The sequence below is a fragment of the Prunus mume genome, linkage group LG1 (assembly GCF_029339155.1).
Source record: "Prunus mume cultivar Tortuosa linkage group LG1, ASM2933915v1, whole genome shotgun sequence".
Classification (NCBI taxonomy): Eukaryota; Viridiplantae; Streptophyta; class Magnoliopsida; order Rosales; family Rosaceae; genus Prunus; species Prunus mume.
In genome coordinates, this window is record NC_142698.1 from 26,704,164 (window position 1) to 26,724,755 (window position 20,592).

The 20,592-nt window shown below is 37.3% G+C and overlaps 3 protein-coding genes and 1 long non-coding RNA gene across 4 annotated transcripts; 3 read left to right on the plus strand and 1 right to left on the minus strand.

Moving 5' to 3' along the window:
- The first annotated feature begins 1,840 nt into the window (after positions 1-1,840).
- Positions 1,841-4,254, plus strand: MPK3 (mitogen-activated protein kinase 3). Its single transcript, XM_008226707.2, has 6 exons — positions 1,841-2,105; positions 2,204-2,333; positions 2,579-2,716; positions 2,838-3,170; positions 3,394-3,577; positions 3,699-4,254. The coding sequence occupies exons 1-6, from the start codon at positions 1,948-1,950 to the stop codon at positions 3,866-3,868; spliced, it is 1,113 nt and encodes a 370-aa protein (XP_008224929.1). The 5' UTR covers positions 1,841-1,947; the 3' UTR covers positions 3,869-4,254.
- A 915-nt stretch (positions 4,255-5,169) lies between these two features.
- Positions 5,170-8,233, plus strand: LOC103324598 (protein NRT1/ PTR FAMILY 2.7-like). Its single transcript, XM_008226673.3, has 4 exons — positions 5,170-5,416; positions 5,552-5,769; positions 5,853-6,391; positions 7,145-8,233. The coding sequence occupies exons 1-4, from the start codon at positions 5,263-5,265 to the stop codon at positions 7,959-7,961; spliced, it is 1,728 nt and encodes a 575-aa protein (XP_008224895.2). The 5' UTR covers positions 5,170-5,262; the 3' UTR covers positions 7,962-8,233.
- A 1,345-nt stretch (positions 8,234-9,578) lies between these two features.
- Positions 9,579-12,997, minus strand: LOC148921464 (uncharacterized). The gene is made up of 2 exons (XR_016123319.1): positions 12,406-12,997; positions 9,579-12,157 (listed from the first exon to the last, which is right to left on the minus strand). It is a non-coding gene; the product is annotated as an uncharacterized LOC148921464 (long non-coding RNA).
- Positions 12,998-16,772: 3,775 nt separating this feature from the next.
- LOC103324588 (protein NRT1/ PTR FAMILY 2.6-like) lies at positions 16,773-19,801 on the plus strand. The gene is made up of 4 exons (XM_089044280.1): positions 16,773-16,934; positions 17,051-17,268; positions 17,637-18,178; positions 18,923-19,801. The coding sequence occupies exons 1-4, from the start codon at positions 16,838-16,840 to the stop codon at positions 19,755-19,757; spliced, it is 1,692 nt and encodes a 563-aa protein (XP_088900406.1). The 5' UTR covers positions 16,773-16,837; the 3' UTR covers positions 19,758-19,801.
- The last annotated feature ends 791 nt before the right edge of the window (positions 19,802-20,592 follow it).

The following is a 20,592-nucleotide window of genomic DNA, read 5'->3' on the forward strand; positions in this document are numbered from 1 at the left end:
CACGTAGAATTCATAATCCAGTCTAAAAACCTACTTCCCATCTTCATTTTCATGTAAAATGGAGAATGCTACACGTGTTTGAAAATTTATTTTTTTGGTCAAACACATGTTTGGAAATTGGATAAATGTAAAACAGATCAACACCCTTTACTCACAACATAATTATATATATTGTGTTTAAGGATGAGAAATTTCCTTCTCATTTTAAATGATTATTGTGTGTGACGATAATATCATCTGACATGTCGATATAGTGTTACAAATGAATTACAAATTTGATTCCCACTCTAGGTGATTATTGTTTTTTGAATTAAGCACAAATGAAGTAGACCATTTATAATTCTAAAGTGGATTTGCAACCATCACATGCATTCTTATGATATATCTTATTGCATTTTAGTACACATCATTAGGGTTTAAACCAGATAGATAATATAAAAGAAGCCTCTTTACTTTGACCAAATCTGTTCGCCTGCAGGTAAAAGGAAACACATTGGTTTGTGACCAGTGTGAAATGGGAATTTGGATAGGTAATTTCCTCATGGTCTTTCTTTTGTAGCTTTTGTGTCAAACCCATTTTGCCAAAAAGTTTTCCAAACCAAACCCAGCAGTCAGTCTTTTATATAAATTCCAGGGACTCTTGGCTGAAAAACGTGTGTTCTTATGATATAGCAAAGCGGTGAAGAATGATGATGAGACACGCAATTAAAATAACATCAATAATGGAGCACTCCTCCTCATCTTTCGAATCTTGTCCTTGCTACAGGTGGGCTCATTACAATATAACTCTTATCCTGTGTCCTTTCATAATAACAACGACAAGTGCTTCGTTTATCCTTCCATTAATTTTACACATTTACAACTCAACAATATTTAGGTCTTGACTCGGTCATGTGGAAAAATAATCACGTATGACATGCTGTGATTGGCATGTGATAATAAAATAATGTTATTTCTATTTCACGTAAGTGTTTCTCGTGATAAGGATGAGACGGTCCTTATTAGTCAGGACTCAACTATTGTCAATATAACGTACTTCGCTCACCACTTGCTGTTAATCTAGTAATTTTTTAACTTCTATTGTTAAAAGAGATCACAAGTTTGAATCACGCCGCCGCTGTTGATAAAAAATTTACTGACACAATGAGCATTATTAGTATGATGTTTTTTTCCCTTGTTTGAGGAGACCTTGAGTTCAAATCTCATATATGATAGTTGTTAATTTAAAAGTTGAGCACGCCATATCAATTTGATATTTACTACAAATAGAAGTTAGGACTAGAATAAGTGAAAGATTTGCTTCCTTCAAATAGAAGTTACTGAAAATTCATACCATCATCCGTTTACATATATGAACAAAATCTCGTTAAAAAAGTATGAACATAAGACCATATTTCAAACTCTTAATCCTAGACCATTAGACAACCTTATTTTTTTGGAAGTTTAGATCCTATTTCTTGTTTTCTAGGTATTTTCACTTGTGAAAGCACAAAATCATGTTCAAAACATAGTCAACGGTCCACAGCAATCCACGGAGGAAGTGCTTCAGCACATCTCACTGCCACTGCTCACACGCAATCACTGTCCCATAAAATACTAAAAAAAAATTCCATAGCAGTCATACAAGAAAATAAAAAAAGCAGAATAATGGCCGTTGAAAACTTTGAACGAATCGTAGCCGTTCATCAGAGGCGGCTGCAATCCTGGTCCTCTGATCCTCTCCCAAACGCGTCCTCGCAATTTCTCACTGGCGCGCTTTCCCAACACCAACGCCCAGCGCCCTTCTTCCTCCTCCTCTCAGCTTTTAAAAGCGCTCGTCTTATTCTTCTCCTTCTTCGTCAACAGCAACAGCAACACCACAACACAAACAGCAGCAACTTTTAGAGAGAGAAGCTGAAGACTATTAGAGAGAGAAAGTCAGGTCACGGACTCGCACAGTGTATTGACATGGCCGACGTCCCTCCCAGCAGTGGCGATTTCCCGGCGGTTCCGTCGCACGGCGGCCAGTACATTCAGTACAACATCTTCGGCAACCTCTTCGAGATCACCAACAAGTACCGGCCTCCGATCATGCCGATCGGTCGCGGCGCGTATGGCATCGTTTGGTACGTCGTTTTTCTCCGAATCGATTCTTTCTTTTCTCCTTCTTCCTTATTTTGAGTTTTGGTTTTTGATTATTGGAGTGTTGTTTGGGATTTTGTAGCTCGGTTTTGAACTCGGAAACGAAGGAGATGGTGGCGATGAAGAAAATCGCAAACGCCTTTGACAATCACATGGACGCCAAGCGCACGCTCCGTGAGATTAAGCTGCTTCGTCATTTGGATCATGAAAATGTGAGATTAAGTGCTTGTATTAATTACCAGTTGTTTCAATTCAGTTCTAATTGCTTGTATTTATGACAAAGTTGACTTGTTTATATTCTTACTATTTATGGACTCAGAAAGGGGTATTACTATATTTAGTTAATTGGCTGAAGTAGAAGCTTTTGGGAAAGATTGAAGAATTTTATAAGAGTTTACTGTTAGAGATGGAAAGTTGAAGGGTTTGCTAAAAGTAGAATTTGATGATTGTCAAACAGGTCGTAGCTATCAGGGATGTGATTCCTCCACCTTTGAGGAGAGAATTTTCGGACGTATACATTGCCACGGAACTCATGGATACTGACCTCCATCAAATTATTCGCTCGAATCAAGGTTTATCTGAGGAGCATTGTCAGGTACTTTATAGTCTTTGCCTTTTAATTTCTACAGCCAAGCTCCATTGATTGGTAGTTTTTGTGTAAATAAATGGTTTTTATCATTTGAGGACTGATTGGCGTATGTTGGTATGCTTTGCAGTACTTTTTGTATCAGATTCTTCGAGGACTGAAATATATACATTCGGCAAATGTTATTCATAGAGACATGAAGCCCAGCAACCTCTTGTTGAATGCCAATTGCGATCTTAAGATATGTGATTTTGGCCTCGCTCGTCCCACTGCAGAGAATGAGTTATTGACAGAGTATGTTGTTACCAGATGGTACAGGGCACCTGAGCTTCTGTTGAACTCTTCAGATTACACTGCTGCAATAGATGTGTGGTCAGTAGGCTGCATCTTTATGGAGCTTATGAATAGGAAGCCTTTGTTTCCAGGCAAAGATCATGTGCATCAGATGCGCCTATTGACAGAGGTAAGATGACCTGACTTTGACTTTGGTATTTAAGAATAACACTTTAGAAGAAATGAAATTTCACTTGAAATACTTATTCTATATCTGGGATATGGTTTTCTGCTTTAATTAAAGTGGCTGCTGCATTGAATTTAGCTAAGTATCTATGGTAGTTACAGTTCTACCATTCTGTTTTCCTCCTGTCACTTGAATACTTACGCATGTTTTTTATTTTTTGTTACAGCTTCTTGGGACACCAACCGAGTCTGATCTTGGGTTTGTACGGAATGAGGATGCTAGAAGATATATAAGGCAGCTCCCCCCGCATCCTCGTCAGCCATTGGCGAGGCTTTTCCCACATGTTAATCCGCTGGCCATTGATCTCATTGATAGAATGTTGACATTTGATCCTACGAAAAGGATAACTGGTAATTTTCTACTCCCATGCCATTCTTCTTTTGGTGCTGTTTTTACCGGCCATATGTGTAGAATGTTGACTCATTGAGGTCCCAATTATGAATTTTAATTGTGTAACTTGTGCTTCCACAGTCGAAGAAGCATTGGCTCATCCTTACCTGGAAAGACTACATGATGTAGCTGATGAACCAATCTGCAATGAGCCTTTCTCCTTTGATTTCGAGCAACAACCCTTGGGAGAAGAGCAAATGAAAGATATGATTTACAGAGAGGCTATAGCACTGAACCCAGAGTATGCTTGATTTGAAAAGCAACATTAGTACTCGGTTTCTATATCTATGAAGTAGAAAGATTTGCATTTTCAGAGCTCTTTGATAAAAAGGTTAGGAAAGGTTATTGTTACCAAAATATTGGAATCATCTACATCATTACTTAGGTGGGTTTGCTGATTTTTTCCATGATGACCGCCCATCAATTTTACTAGACCTCTATATTAATTTTTGAGGTCAGTTCCTCCTTTTTCTTTTTCGGTGATCGAACTTGTATTCTATTTATCTTGTTTGTATCTTGATTTTTTTGTTTTTTGTTTTTTTTGGCTGTACCGAACTTGTACCGTGTATAGCAAGATTGTATTGAGGAACCTAACTGAGATTCAATAAATATCTTTATTCACTCCTTGTGAGACTAATTTGGGATCTTCATTCACAAGCTGTGAAGCTGATATTCTTATTTCATCTGCCTTTTGTTTGATGGACCAATTTATGCGTGACTTGATTCTCAGGTGAAGATTATTTAAGATGTTTTTCTTTGATGTAAGATACTCTTTGGTATTAATATAATACGGTTGAGCAATGAGTAAATTAAAACTCGTTTCACATCGGAGTCCTCCTTGCCGGCTTATTTGCTTGTTTTGTCACTGTAATTCCATTTCCAGCATTTAAGTTCTAACTGCAATGCTGTCGGCCAACATCCATATTTCATATGAGAAGATTAAGATTCAACATCTTACCTTTCTTCTAACGTGTGGTAATTGGTACCCCGCGCTCCATCTGAAAGGAATTTAAGGATGAAAATATTGGCAGTGCAAATAGTATCGGCACTCCAATTTATGAATATTTTGGGAGACATATTGATATTATTTTTGGTATCGGTGTACATCAACGTTGTTGGTTTTATTTGGATTAGAATGTCAATTAAGTTTTAATTTGGTTTATATTTGACTTAATTAGAGTTACGTTTTGGTTTGAATTTGCATCTTGTTCCTTGTAATAACCTTCAAAAATCATGAAATTCTCAACTATCAGAGTATGAGGGGAGAAATAAGCTTACCCACTAGTGTATCGGCCGATATTTTCGTCCTTAAAAGCAATTACATGAACTTGCTTACTTGAGTTAGACCACTTGCTCCAAGTTTCCTTCAAATAGGTCTTCTCAAAGGTTGCCTTCGTTTTTGGAAACTAATCTAGTTGAAAGTTTAGGCATCTACTGGACTAAAATTAGTGTAGGTGGATTTATCTACAGGGTTTTGGCCCTGTGACATTTACCACCATTTGAAATTGGGAAGTTGCTGTCATTGCCATTAAGTCTGGCAGCTGGGTCCGATGATGATGACAGAAGGGAAAGCTAGACCACAATTAGTGTGGCACCTACAGGACTGCACCAACTTTTTTACATTATTTAATAGGGCCGGCAGCTTATGAACATGCATTTTCAGTTAGGACAGGAGGCTGCCACAGAGTTGCAGCAGTTGGGTTGTAACATGGATGCATCACTCTCTGTTGATAGAGATGCAGAAATGCTTGATTCCGGTGGTAACCGCGGTGGTTGGATCATCTTTTTATTCATCATAGGTCTCTCTCTCTCTCTCTCTCTCTCTCTCTCTCTCTCTCTCTCTCATGGACATGACTATATATATGTTCATCACTTCTGTATGTTTGCAAAAATCTGTTTCTTAGAAAAACATGTGTTTTTTTCATTTGGACCAGGAACTTTTATGTGCTTGACACTTGCTGCTGGGGGATGGCAATCAAATTTGATTGTGTATCTGATTCAGGAATTTAACGTGAAGAGCATTGATGCTGCTCAGGTTTCAAATGTAGTCAATGGTTGCACTTGTTTATTTCCAATCATTGGAGCAATTATTGCAGACTCTTTTTCCGGCTGCTTCCCTGTCATCTTGATCTCTTCTTGTATCTCTTTTCTGGTAACAGCCTCACTCTGTCTCTACTCTTGCGCGAGCACGCACATACACCTTGACTTTCATTTTTAAATTGATTACCCTTGCAGGGACTGGTCCTATTAGTTTTGACTGCAACTCTAGACTCCTTGAGGCCTCCGTCATGTGATGACAGATTGAGCTTGTGTGAAACACCATCAGAATCTCAGTTTGCAGTTCTCTATGCCGGTATAGCTCTGGCATCAATTGGACTCGGAGGCACTCGCTTTACTATAGCAACAATGGGTGCAAGCCAATTTGATAAACCAGAAGAGCAAGGGATTTTCTTTAACTGGTTTTTCTTTGCAATGTATACAGCTTCTGTTATAAGTTTTACAGCCATTGTATATATTGAGGACAATGTCAGTTGGGGCTTGGGATATGGCCTATGTGCTCTTGTAAATTTGATTGGTTTACTCATTTTCTTATCGGGAAGCAATTTCTATCGTCGGGATAAGCCACAAGGCAGCCCATTTGTGAATATAGTTCGTGTTCTTGTTGCAAGCATCCGGAAAAGGAATGTTCTGCTCTCATCCAGAAGCGAGGATTATCACCACCACAATGATGGAGAGGCAAAGATGGTTCCTGAGACACATAAAAAGAGCTTGAGGTGCGACTTTGATTTTATAAAAAGCATCCTATTTTCCTCTTTATAAACATATTCACATCAACCTTCCTATTTCTTAAGAAAAATGGAACAGTCGGTACTTTTTTGTTCTTTTGATGTAGGAGCAAATCATTATAGAACAAAGCGGAAGAAAAAGTACTTTACAGTTTATACTCGGTTTTATTTTCGTTATCTTTTGGATGGAGGAAAATAGTATAGTGCACTGGAGATGATGGTAGCTTTTCTGTCTGATGGAAAAGAAAATAAAGTTGAAGATAGATGATCTTGAAGCTTAAACAACTTTTAATTTGCTTCTTTTGACTAAAAGACACAATTTTACGTATAAGATACATTTATCTTCTATTGCTTGGTTAGTTGGCCACTTTGGGATGTTTGATACACCTTTGGTGAACAGCTGCAGTGTTCACTTTGTGCGGAGTCAAAGAGGAAGGAAACGTTTTCTCCATGCCATATTCTATCCGTTATTATCATCACAATGACGTCATGACCACGTCATGGTAATGTCATAACAGCCTTGTTATTCGGCATGCACCACACCGGCCTGCTGGGCGCCTAGGCCTAGGCTTAGGCCGGGGCGAGACTAATTAATTAGGCTGAGGAAAGGATATTAGAAACTTTGTTGAGTTTGGGAGTTCAGACAGTGCTTTTCCTCTAAACCCTTGACAGTCATTTTTATTGTTGCAGCTTCATAAAAAGAAAAAGAAATGACAATTTCACTTTGCTCTCTTGTTGCAGCTTTCTAAATGGTGCAGCCCTGAAAACTGAAGGCGACTTGAAACCTGATGGCTCAATTGCAAAGCCATGGAGCCTGTGCACATTCCAACAAGTAGAAGATCTCAAAACTGTCATTAGAATTTTCCCTTTGTGGTCATCCAGTATATTTATAAGCACCCCAATAGCAATCCAAAGCAGCTTAACAACCCTCCAAGCTCTAACCATGGACCGTCGCATCGTGTCACATTTCAAAATCCCAGTTGGATCTGTGCTAGTCTTGGTTCAATTATCTACTTGCATCTCTCTCCCAATAATTGATCGCTTCCTATATCCCGTATGGAAAAAACTGACCAATCAATCTCCAACTCCCCTCCAAAGACTAGGAATAGGCCATGTCCTAAATATCATAAGCATGGTTGTTTCAGCATTAGTGGAGTCAAGGCGTCTCAAAACAGCCCACAGCTCCACGCTGCCAATGTTGGTTATGTGGTTATTCCCACAGCTGGCCTTGGTTGGCATTGGTGAAGCCTTCCATTTTCCGGGGCAACTTCAGTTGTGCTATCAAGAATTTCCAGCGTCGCTTCGAGGCACAGCGACTGCAATGGTTGCAATGACAATAGGCATTGCTTTCTACATGGGCACGGCTCTGATTGGTCTTGTTCGGAGGGTTACAGGGTGGTTGCCGGATGACATAAACCAAGGGAGGCTTGACAATGTGTACTGGATGGTAGTTGTGATTGGTGCGCTGAATTTCGGTTATTACTTGTCATGTGCCAAGTTGTACAAGCATCAGAATGTTAGTGAGGGAGTAGAAGGTAGTTCAGGCTCTGATGGTTGATGCTTATGTTTGCTAATTAAGAATTAAGATCGAGCAAGTGTCTTGGAGTCTACTACTAGAGAGGAATTGTGAGTAAACAGTATCTTTTGATTTTCTAGGCAGACAATAACTACTCGTTAATCTATATAAAGAATGTCAAAAAGATGAATTTGGATGTTGGAGTGAATGCTTAAAACTACTTTAAACTCTCCCTAAGTTTTCCATTAGTTAGACCTACATCCTCTATTGCTTTTGTTTTTCCTTGAATGTTAATTGAAGCATTTTATTACAAATTTACGAGTTATTTATTTTTTTGGTTGTTGCTAAAGTTAGGATGGGTGATGGGGTTTTCTAATACACACTTCCAAAGTAATGGGGACTCAAACTTTAAACCACTCATCTACAAGTCAAAGCACATAATATAACGATATAGGCAAATAACAGTAAAATATTCTTTTTTAAAATATATAGAACGATAAAATATTCACAAGATCACAAAATGTCATTAATTAATTAAATTTTAATAAATAAAACTATTCATTAAATAAAGATAAATAGTAAATTAAAAAAATTTCATATTAAAAATTTTTAATAAAAAAAGAGAAGAAAAAACAAAGGAAAAAATGGTCCCAAGAAAAAGAAGAGAAACAACGTTAAAGCCTGGTTCAAATTAGAGCACTTCCACCTCAATGGGGGAGGGCAGGCAATAGGGGGCCTCAGGCCCAAAAATCCCAGGGCCGCAAGGTCCAACCCGGGCAAAGGGTGGGACCCACCAACTCGGGCAACCCCATGGCAAGAATCGCTTGGGCTGTGGCGAAGGCTACTAACGTCACAATTGAAATCTAAATTATTTATTTATTTATTTTTAACTGTTGCCGAGTGAATTTCACGGAGCAAAATGATGGAATAGAGTTGAGCATATCAGATTATGAGTTGTCTATGGTTACTATACTAGGTTGAGCATATATGTCTTCATTGGAGCAAAATGATGGAATAGAGTTGGTACTCTTTTTGATATGCCTCAAATTGTAGAAAAACTTGTATGAAACGGAGATTGCACTGTTTTGCTATTCCTGACCAATCAAAGGCTATCATGTGAAAAAATTATCACGCATGGCATACCGTGATTTGCAGAGAATAGCAAAATAGTGTTATCCCCGTTTCATGTAAGTATTTCCCCTCAAGTTGGACAACTTTGCTGGGTTATGCTTCACATGCAGCTCACTATAGCAGTACTCTTATGTCTCAAGCTTTGGATTGGTGCTCCAAACAAAACAAAAATGCACTCTACTCTGCTTCAACTACAGCAAAATTCAACGCTTTTCTGCTTCTTTGGTTTAAACATTATTGTTCCAATCTCATGGTTGGATTCTCCACCCATGATCTTGCCAGGGGATGTTAGATTGTGTAGAACTAGGGTTGTGACAAGTGTCACCTATTGACTGATGCTTTAGAATTAGTTACTAAGCTGTTATAATCAGTTAGAGCCTTATAAAACTCAACTCTCTAATTGTATAGTTATCTGAGAAACAATATAGAAAAGTTCATCTTCTTCTTAATTCTTCTCTCTCTATTTCTCTTTCATTAACATATTCTAACTATAACTACTGGCCATAATATTAATGATTAATATAAAAGTACACATCAAGAAATGTATCATCTAATTAGCTAATGTGATTGAAAATGTGAGTCCTTTAACATTACACAGTCAATTTGAATAAAACAATATGTACTATAACTACCCCTCTTATAAAGTTAGGACCCATTATATTTGATTTGGGATTCTAGCAACATACAATATTCAGCTACAATAACTATCAATCAAAAGTGAATACAAAACTTGAATCTTTGAACATAGTAATTCTCCAATTGTTGAAATCGGAGAGATAGAGGATAAATAGCAGACATACTCAACCAAAAGGACATCCACATGACCCAAATAGCAGAAATGCAACTAACAATCTGAAATCCACCACATATCATAGTTGAGGAAATAGAACCTCCATAGCCAAACATGGAATTGAAGTCAACAAGTCAAATCAATCTGAACAGCCACACTTTGAGTAGTAATCTTACAGAAAACAAACAAATCCCAATCGATGGATCTTTAAATTCTCAAATCAATGGAGAAGTACGCGAAACAGCCACAATTCTACATACTTCCGCAAGAATTATTGTATGAGCCCATCATGTGACTTTGATATGCAACATATATGTGAGCTTTACTATAGTCGTAGCATAGACATGTTTTAAAAGGTAAATTATAAATGTATAAAAAGGGAAGTCGTGTATGACACAAAAATTCTTAAAACTCTAATATCATGTCATGTGGTTAGTTAACATCGTGATTAAATGTGATAATTCTAGCATTATTCTTTTTTGGAGTGAAAAGATGCATTATTGCTTATAAATGCCTAGCTGACTAGTGACTTAAAAGACATAATTATGCATCACATGGAACCCCCTAAATAGTCAAAACTCCACATATATATATATATATATATATATATATATATATGATCATATTGCAATCTTAACATCTCTTGGCTTGGCTTGGCTTGCAGGGCATTGTTCTATTAGCGTTGACCGAGACATTTAACTCGTTGAAGCCTCAACCTTGTGTGAAGGAACCAGAGCTATGCCAACCCACCTCCAAGCTACAGCATGCAGTCTTGTACACAGCTATAGCCCTAGCAACAATTGGGGTGGGAGGCACAAGATACACCATGGCAACAATGGGAGCAAATCAGTTTGAAAACCCTAAGAACCAAGCCACTTACTTCAACTGGTTCTTCTTCACCCTCTACGCAGCTACAGTGGTCAGCATCACAGCCATCGTCTATGTTGAGGACAATGTGAGTTGGAGATTAGGGTTTGGCCTGTGCGCCATTGCCAACCTTATTGGACTGGTCATTTACTTGTGTGGGGCCCGTTTCTATCGTTTTGATAAACCACAAGGGAGCCCATTTGTGGGTTTGGCTCGCGTGGTTGTTGCTTCAGCTCGGAAAAGGAATCTCCAGCACTCGTCTGGCGGAAGAAAGGATTATTACTATGGGCATGGTAGAGTGACAGATGACTTGGTGGGTTCTGCAACACCTAGCTCCAGCTTCAGGTACAAGCATTACTTTAAATTTCTAATGTTTTATTAGCTAACTTAAGATTTTAGGGTTAGTATAACATAGCATCAACCACGCTTTGATTTATCCTCTCTCATATGCCTTATCGTTATTGACCAATTTCGTAACAGTTTAAGATCCAATGATCGTCTAACATCTAAGCCATTTAGATTTCCTCTTGAGAAGATGTTGATGTTTTTTTGTTCACTAAGCCATTTAGGTAGAATAATGCATCTAAGTTAATAATGTACCTAATGAAGGACAAAAATTAAAATCTAATCTATGATCACAGTTTAATAACAAGTCATCTTGTCAGGGTTTAAAAACAGGTCGCCAATTAATATTTGACATGCTAGAGCAGGGAGTGGTCTTGGTGATCACCAATGTAAATTGATTCGTCAGGACAGGAGGAGGAGCTAGCACTAGAGATATTAGATATGGTGCAGTCAAAATGGTTGTGTTCATCATGGCGCACAATTGTGTAGAGAGATTTCATGTAAAGCAAATGCACTTAATTATTTGTGAGAGAAAAACAAAATGCACCAAATGCTTTAACTATAATGCTTTACGAAGTCTCATTATTTGGGTAGACTTTGTTGCCTAGTTGTCATCTCTTGGGGGCATATGATCCCTACTCATCCCTCTGTTATCGAAAGAAAATGATTTTTCTAGCTTTTAATCTAGTGGTATTTCTCTTTCTAATGTCGAAGGAGGTCCAAATTTGAATCCCCAACCAAAGTCCCATTTTCTCCACTTTTATATTAGGTGCTCCTAATAGCTTACTAATGCAATGACCCAATTGTTTACAAGAACAAAAACTTAATCTATGAAATGCAACAAACAGAAAAACTCAGCAAACGGCAACAATTGCCACAGATTCAAGAAGAAGACAGCAACACCAAGAGAAACTGCATTAAAAACCATCCAAGTATGAAAAAAAAATAAGTAAATTTAGGTTTTAGCCAAAAAAAATATTTTACTTTTGGAAAAAGCCAAAACTTTTTAAAAAGATAGAAAAACCTCTCAACTTTCAAATTAAAGACATGCAAATGTAGAACAATCGCCACAGATTCAAGAAGAAGACAGCAACACCAAGAGAAACTGCATTAAAAACCATCCAAGTATGAAAAAAAATATACAGAACCATCCAAATCATTTACTGCATAAAACATTTGTGTTGGTAATTCACATCATGGACAGAAATTGACAATGGATAACTGAGTTGGGAATTCAAATTCTATCTTGGTATTTCTCTCGGATCCTAGCAGTCTCTGCTCGTCTATCGTCACCGCGAAAAAACTCAGAAAATTTCACCAAACAAACATATACAAATTAAAACTCAAAAATACCTCGAAGCACTGAGCTGGCTTTGGCATCTGGCAAGGCGATGAACTAGTGACGAAGACAACTGAGACAGAAGCAAAGAGGTTGGATCTGATGGAGGTAGAGCTTCATCAGATCTAAAAGGACCTCCAGAAAATCAGAATCGATCAAAGGAAATCCACTACAGATCTAACAAACACTCAAAGTCTATGCCAAGAAAGACCTCCAAAAGTAGAAGCTTCCATTTTTTTTTCCGATGAAGGATGCAGAGGTAGGAATCTTGGGAAAAAAATCAAACAGACTTATTTTTTAAACTTTGCCATCAAAATAAAAAATAAAAGTCTTGTTTTTTTTTTTCTTTTTAACTTAGAAAAGTACACTACATATAAAAGGGAGGGTGGCTTGCGGTGGTGGTCATGGGGGAATGATGGAGAAGAAAATGGGTGGTTGCGGCGGTTATGGGTTCGTGTGGGGGGCGTGTTTGTCTGTGGGTTCTGGGTTCGTTGGGGGTGGGTCTGTGATGGGGAATGGGAGGAGCTCGAATGAGGGAGAGGGAGAGAGAGACCACACACAAGATTGTTGTGTTCAAATTCGTGGTTTTCAGAAACCAATTAGTTTTTTTTTAAATTTGGAATTATTCGTTGCGAGGAAGGGTGGCTTGCAGGTGGTGGTCATAGGGAATGGGGAGAAAGAAAACTGTGGTTCATGGGGGTGGGTCTGTGGGTTATGGGTTCATTGAGGGTGGTAGTCATGGGGAATCAGGTTAGGATGGGAAGGGTGAATGGCCTCGGGGTATAAAAAATTGAAGGAAGGGAGGTGGGGTATTGGTCTGGAGTGAAGGGTTGGTGGTCCTAGAAGGGTACGCGTCCGCATTGCACGGGAGAGATGATGAAGAATATGCCAAGGAGTTATACTCACTAGTCACTGTTACAGAGGTCCCTCCAGAGGGATTTACTAGTTTGGGCACCAAGGTGATCGACGAAGAAGACTGGACTGAACTAGTTTAAATCCCTTGTGTTTTTTTTCCCTTCTAGTTAGGTAATTCCAATTTTGGCTGTACTTTTATTTACTTGAGGATGTGTACCGGTTTTGTCCGTCTTGGAAATTTCTTCTGTTCAAATTTTTCGGAATTCTTCTTTTTTGTGTAGAAAAGCCATAGGATTTTTTTTTTTTCATTTTTTTTTTCCTCTAATTTTTTTTAAAAATATTTTTTTTAATGATTTGACGGATTATTGGATGACATGTTGTTGATTTAGACGGTAGGGGGAATTGAGAATAAAATTTAGTTCGAGCCTTTAATTAACCAAAAAAAAGGTCAGGGGGTAATTAACTAAAAATGCCTTCTCACTTGCATCCTTAATTTCTGGTATTAATTATGTTTAATGGGATATCTAGCACTCTTTTGAACTTTTCCCTTTATCTATGGTGATTTATTTCACTTCGTATTCCTATCACTTAGCATCTTGCAGTATATAAAAGGCCAAATATATAAATTTAGGCGTGCCTTCTCAGACTCTCCTAGCTTAAAATGTTTCTACAGATAATAGTCTACTGTTTCGGATATCAGAAACCTCGACAAAACATAGACCATTATAGGTTAAGTCAATTGACATTGACTTCAAAATTAGTTATCTACAGAGGATCTTTAAAATCAAAGGTTGGTTTGTCTCTCTTCCCACATAATGTATAATATATATACTAATGGCTTCTAGTTTGAGGATGAAATAGTGAGCCTAAACTTTGGCAATCCATTGATGTTCTGGAGAGGAGTGTGTTATTTTGGGATAGGAGCTGATCATGTTCTGGAGAGGATTGAACTTGTGTTGAGTTCCAATTAATCTTAATGTTAACTTAACTAATTTTCTAAGTTAAAACTCTTTCGTTTCTTGCTTGGTTGGAAGTGGGAACTAATTAGCCATGATGGAAAATACTTGCCCTAATGCCAGGATTGGGATTGGAACTTGGAAGGGAAGGGTGAGTTTATAGAAAGTGGTTTTTGAAGATAGTGAACTATATTATATATTACCTATCAAAAAGAAAATGAAATGCTTTAATATGCAGCTAGTTTTCTATGCTTTCATTTCATATTTCCATCCATACAGAAAGTAAAACTCATGTGTGTTTGTAAACGCCTATATTTGTACGTGTCGAAGACCACCTAAGGCCATCCCCATTGGGGACTCTACAGGGGGCTGCACCACCATTGTATTGGGCTGCAATATATAGCAACTGAAGGAAAAAGGGCATCCCTAGTGGTTCAATTTTGAGGCTTTAAATGGTTGAGCCCAACTGGAGCTATACCCATATTTACGAACATATCATAATGTGTACACTAAATTGGGGTTATTGACCGAAATGGTCCTCAAATTTTGCTCTGGTATCATTTTGGTTCACCAACTAAATTTTTCGTTTCAATGGTCCCTTCTTCATTTGGTATCAACAAGGTCATACCATCAAAGTCTGTTAATATTGCCGTTAAATTTAAGGGTAAAATTATCCATCTAAATTCAAATATTAATATAATAATTAAAAATTAAATGAAACTATTATAGGAACTTGTACCAATTTTAAAATTTTAAAAAATGAATCTCACCACCACCAACAATAAAACACTCACAAATCAAATCATACCTAGCTAGTCTATGTATTGCTCGTATTTATTTTCTTGAAAGAGATTCTTACGGACATTTACAATACAGGAGAATGCTAGCTATACATTCTATATCAAAAGTTATTTTCAAGTAATATGAAACACCGTCACGTGATAACTAGTCCACATGTCATACAGAAAATACAAAATTGAATGCAAAAGACCTAGTTGCAATACACGATATCCTAAGAAATGCATATGGAATTAAGAAGTTGTATTGGAAGAAGTAAAGCTTGTCATTGACGTTGACGTATGCAAATTTTGTGGGCAAACTTGTAAGCAATTAAGTAGCTCATTTCTTTGCAAAATAAGATTTATCTTGTTTGAACTTTTTTCTGTAAATTTTGGAGGAAGGGTCACTCCCACATGAGATCATTTCGTTAGGCACAGGGCATGCTTCTTTAATTAATTTGCAATATGCGTGTTTCAGACTTCATCAAAAAAGTATATCTAATTGGACTGCCATCTTCTTGTCTTTATCCTGACATCGCGTGTAAAATCATTCATTCCTCTCCCTTGTTTTCTGGAAATGGCAACCCAATTAAAATTTTGTTATTGTTGTAACTGCGGCTTTTGCCTCTTTTTCTAGTAAGACCATCTCCAACCATGTTGGGGCTAAACTCAAATTTTCACCCTTCAAAATACAACTATTCATGTATTTTCAGGACTCAAAATTTTTTTTCCTCCAACCTTGTAGACTCATAATTTGAGTCCGCAACTTTATTAAATTGTTTAAGAATGATTAACCCCTAAATTTTGATTCTTGTTAATTTTTCTTGACATTATTTTTGTTTCAACACTCGTGATTTAATTTTCTAAACATTTTAACCTAAAAAAAATAAAATTCCAAAACATAATTGAATTTCACTTAAAAAATAAAAATAAGTACAATACTATACGTATGCTCGGAATAATTCGAACTCTTCATTGAATTATGTACGTGTGTTTAAATTATCTAAGCATTTTTAAATAAACGACAATCATTAAATTTTGCCGTTGAGATTGCTTAAAATTAATCATGATTATTGATTACAAATATAGTTGTTGGAATATTTAAAATAAAACCAAACAAAAAAAAAAAAAAAAACAAAACAAAGAATATCAAAGTTACAAAGATATTATACAGTTAGAAAAAATAATAAAAAAACAGATTTTGGGCCCACAAAATTATCAGTCCAGCAAAAATGGGACTGATTTGAGATTTCTCAAATTTCCACCCCCCAAAATACATGGGTTGGAGATGGTTTTTGGAGGCTAAACTCAAAATTTGAGTTTTCACCCCAAGGGTTGGAGATGGTCTAATGATTTTTATAAATAGCTAGGGAACCTAAAATAATTAAAAATCTACAAGGGCATAAGATAATTGAATGCGGGGTACATATGGGAGATATTATACAAGAGTTGGTGATGAGTTATTAACTCTTGCTTGGCGTACCACACCAATACAATGGGGTTCGCCTCTATTAAAAAAATTGTACACAATATAATTAATATAACTAGCATTTTCGTTAACCTATTAAGTGGATACTGGTAATTTAAATGAAAAAGTTTTGTTAAGTACCAGAACTTTCTTAATGAAATACATACAATAATAACGTCATGAAGGACTCTAAATTTAACAAACAGAAATTCAGGACACCAAAAATATAATAGCAAATATACTGCAGACGTGTTTTGTGGGTTGTGTAGAATTGAAGGATACTCAAATATATATATTAACCCGTGCAACAGGTTCATGTTAAATATCACACTACAAGTTGTAAGCACATCAGCAACTTTGAGGTGGCGTAAATAGTTGACCCTCCAACATGGATGAGTCCCTTTCCCACAATGATGAAGCCCATGCATCATCATCGCATTCCGGTCGCAGGCGCGGTGGTTGGATCACTTTCCCATTCATTACCGGTCTCTCTCTTTCTCTCCATCTCTTTCATTTTATTAGTTTGCTAACTCACTATAGTGTTAGTGTAGTGATTGTCGAACATGTCCGAGTTATGATTATGAACTTCCATATTGCGCAGGGGCTTTGGTAGGCCTGACACTTACAGCCGGAGGATGGCTCTCAAATTTGATTGTATTTCTGATTGAGGAATTCAATGTAAAGAGCATCGATGCTGCTCAGATTGCAAATGTGGTTAACGGTTCTTCATGTTTTTTCCCAATCATCGGAGCAATCGTAGCTGACTCTCTCTTCGGCTCATTCTCCGTTATCTCAATTTCCTCCTGCATTTCCTTGCTGGTAATAAAATAGTCAATCTCTTAGTACATGCTTGTTCCGTCTGTGCCTGTTCTTTTGCTGCTGATTTATGTGAACACATGAACAAAACTTTTGATATGTACCTGATTTTAGTTGCTATATTCACTTTTATTTGGCAATTGCTAGCTAAGTACTTGGGTGGAAATGCTTAATTGAGGGGCTTAAATTGAGGGACAAGTTATATATTCACATTTAATGGTTGAATTTAACAATATAACATCGTTTGGTCAATCTGATCTTAGATTGATCACGTAGAGATGAATTATCTAACAATATAACATATCAGATATCAGCATAACCTTTTAACTCGTTAAACTTCCTGCATAAACTTGGATTCAAATATTTTGTAGGGCATAATTGTCTTAGCATTAACCGCGACGCTGAATTCGTTGAGGCCTCAACCTTGTGTCGTGAGATCAGAGTTATGCCAACCCACTTCAACATTACAAGATGCAGTATTGTATACTGGTATAGCTCTAGCTTCTATTGGCTTGGGCGGTACCCGCTATACCCTAGCAACAATGGGAGCAAACCAGTTTGACAAGCCTAAGAATCAAGAGAGTTTCTTCAACTGGTACTTCTTTACTCTATACTCTACTACAGCTGTAGCCCTAACAGTTATTGTCTACATTGAGGACAATGCTGGATGGAGATGGGGGTTTGGCCTATGTGTCCTTACCAACTTAATCGGCTTGGCCGTTTTCTTAACTGGAACCCGGTTTTATAACATTGATAAGCCACAAGGAAGTCCATTTGTTGCTTTAGCTCGTGTTGTTGTTGCCGCTTTTCGAAAAAGGAAACTCCAGCTCTCCTCCGAAAGCAAGGATTATTACGATAGACATGATGGAGTGAAAGAAGGCGTAGTGACTGGAACACTTAGCACCAGTTTCAGGTACAAACTTTACAGGGTTAATTACTTATATCGAAAAGTTATGCTATCTTACCAAACTTTTGTTGTCAGATAAATGCTTATGTTGTCAAAGAGTGAATCTTGGTCATCTTAGATTTGTAGTTTGGCGCAAGACAACAATTTCTTTTTTGTTTTTTTTTAAAAAAAACTAGTCAATGTCGTATAATATAGAAATCACGTAGAAATATGGGTTGAGAGCAGTCCCGCCTGCCCAGGGGCAGTCAGTGCGACTGCCCTGGGCCCATTTTTCAAGGGGGTCCCAAATTTTTTATTATTATAGTAAGTGTCATATTATATTATATAAATTGATTTAATATTTTTTCATAATTTTTAAGAATAGGATATTGAGATGAATATGAAATTTTGGAACAAAGGATCCATGACGAGAGTTTTAAAAGAAATTCTTTGATATTGGCTTGACTTGCATTCTTAAATTTCTTTGACTCACTGGTATGGTATCCATAGTTGGACATTTGTTTTCATTATTTAGGAATATGGAAGACATTGCTCGAAGTCTAAAAATATTTTCGAATAAATACTTTCTCAAAAAACCCAATGCTTAGTTGATAAAACAAGAAGTATACTAGTATTAGTTATTAATGTGTGTAAAAGCATACTTTAGATTTTCGCCCTGAGCCTTTGAAAACTCAGGACCGGCCCTAGTTGAGAGATCAATTCAATTTGGACTATAGAAATGCAAACTTGATGTCCCCTCTTCGCATACAGATACCTAAACCGTGCAGCACAGAAAATTGAAGGAGACATCAGATCAGATGGTTCCATTGCAAAACCATGGAGACTAAGCACAATGCAACAGGTCGAAGATTTCAAAACAATTATAAGAATTTTACCATTATGGTCAACAAGCATATTCTTAGGTACCCCATTAGCAGTCCAGACCAGCATGATAGTCCTGCAAGCTCTAAGCATGGACCGTCACATTGGGCCTCATTTCAAAATGCCATCTGGCTCCGTTATAGTCATTGTCCTACTTTCCACAGCCATCTCTCTCACCCTTATTGATAGGTTCTTATGTCCTGTGTGGCAGAAGCTGACTGGTCGATCTCCAACGCCCCTCCAACGTATAGGATTAGGCCACGTGTTAACTATTCTTAGCATGGCTCTTTCAGCACTAGTAGAGTCAAAAAGGCTCAAATTAGCCAAAGCGAACCACCTCCAACCTGTTGTACCAATGCTGGCCGTGTGGCTTTTCCCGCAGTTGGTTTTGGCAGGTATTGGAGAGGCATTTCATTTTCCTGGACAAGTTGCATTGTTCTATCAAGAATTTCCAGTGTCTCTTCGAAGCACATCGACGGCGATGATCTCGTTGGTCATTGGGATTGCATTTTATTCAAGCACAGGTGTAATTAATTTGGTTCAGAGGGTCACAGAGTGGTTGCCAAATGATATAAATAATGGGAAGCTAGACAATGTGTATTGGATGTTAGTTGTTGTTGGGGTGCTCAATTTTGGTTATTATCTAGTGTGTGCTAAGTTGTACAAGTATCAAAATGTTGAGGGTGTAGATGTTAATTCTGGCTCTGCTGATAGTGAAAAGTGATGTTGTCAGTCCAATATTATGTATTTCTACTATTGTGGATGAAAGAGATTCGTATGTATTAACTGTTGAAAGGATTATCTCACATCTGAAAATGAAAGCCTTACCTTAATAGTTTAAATGATCTTGAGTTTTTCCATTTATTGTCAATTAATTTTGGGTTACATGATTAAATTATTTTATTAACATTGAAATCGATGTGTGGAGAAGATTATTTTTCTTTTTCATTGTCTTAAATTTCAAACTCTGCCACAATGTAGAAAAGAAAATTGCACGAATATAATAGAAATTATATATATATATATAAGAGCACTTCCACCCGTGGTGTCATGGTCCCATATCAAAGGACAAGGGCAAGGAAGGTGACACTATTCTCGTGAATAGTGACTGCCCTACCCTTTTCTATTTTGCTTTTCCACCCACTGCCATAACAAGTAAAAGCAAGCATTATTCACATGAGATATGAGGAGAGAAATTTGTATGAAATTTGGTGTGGGAAGTGAAGAACATGGCTAGGTATTTATAGAACAAATATTCTGAATATTTTGGTATTTTTCCTTCTTTTTTTGTGTATTTAAATTGGTCGTTGATGTCAACATGAGATCAGCAAATCCAAACAGCAGCTCAATCAATTCTTGCCTTTGGACTAACCTGGGTAAATGGGGCTCATCTTTGCCCAGGCTACCTTTCATTGTTGGGGGCTTGTTACATGACTGGGCTCCCTTTTGCCCCGGCAAATAAGCACCGGTGAAAGTGCTCTAATAGAAGAGGATTATTGGAGTAAAATTCTTATTATTAGCTCCATCTTTTAGATTATATGCAGAGTCAAAGGATTATC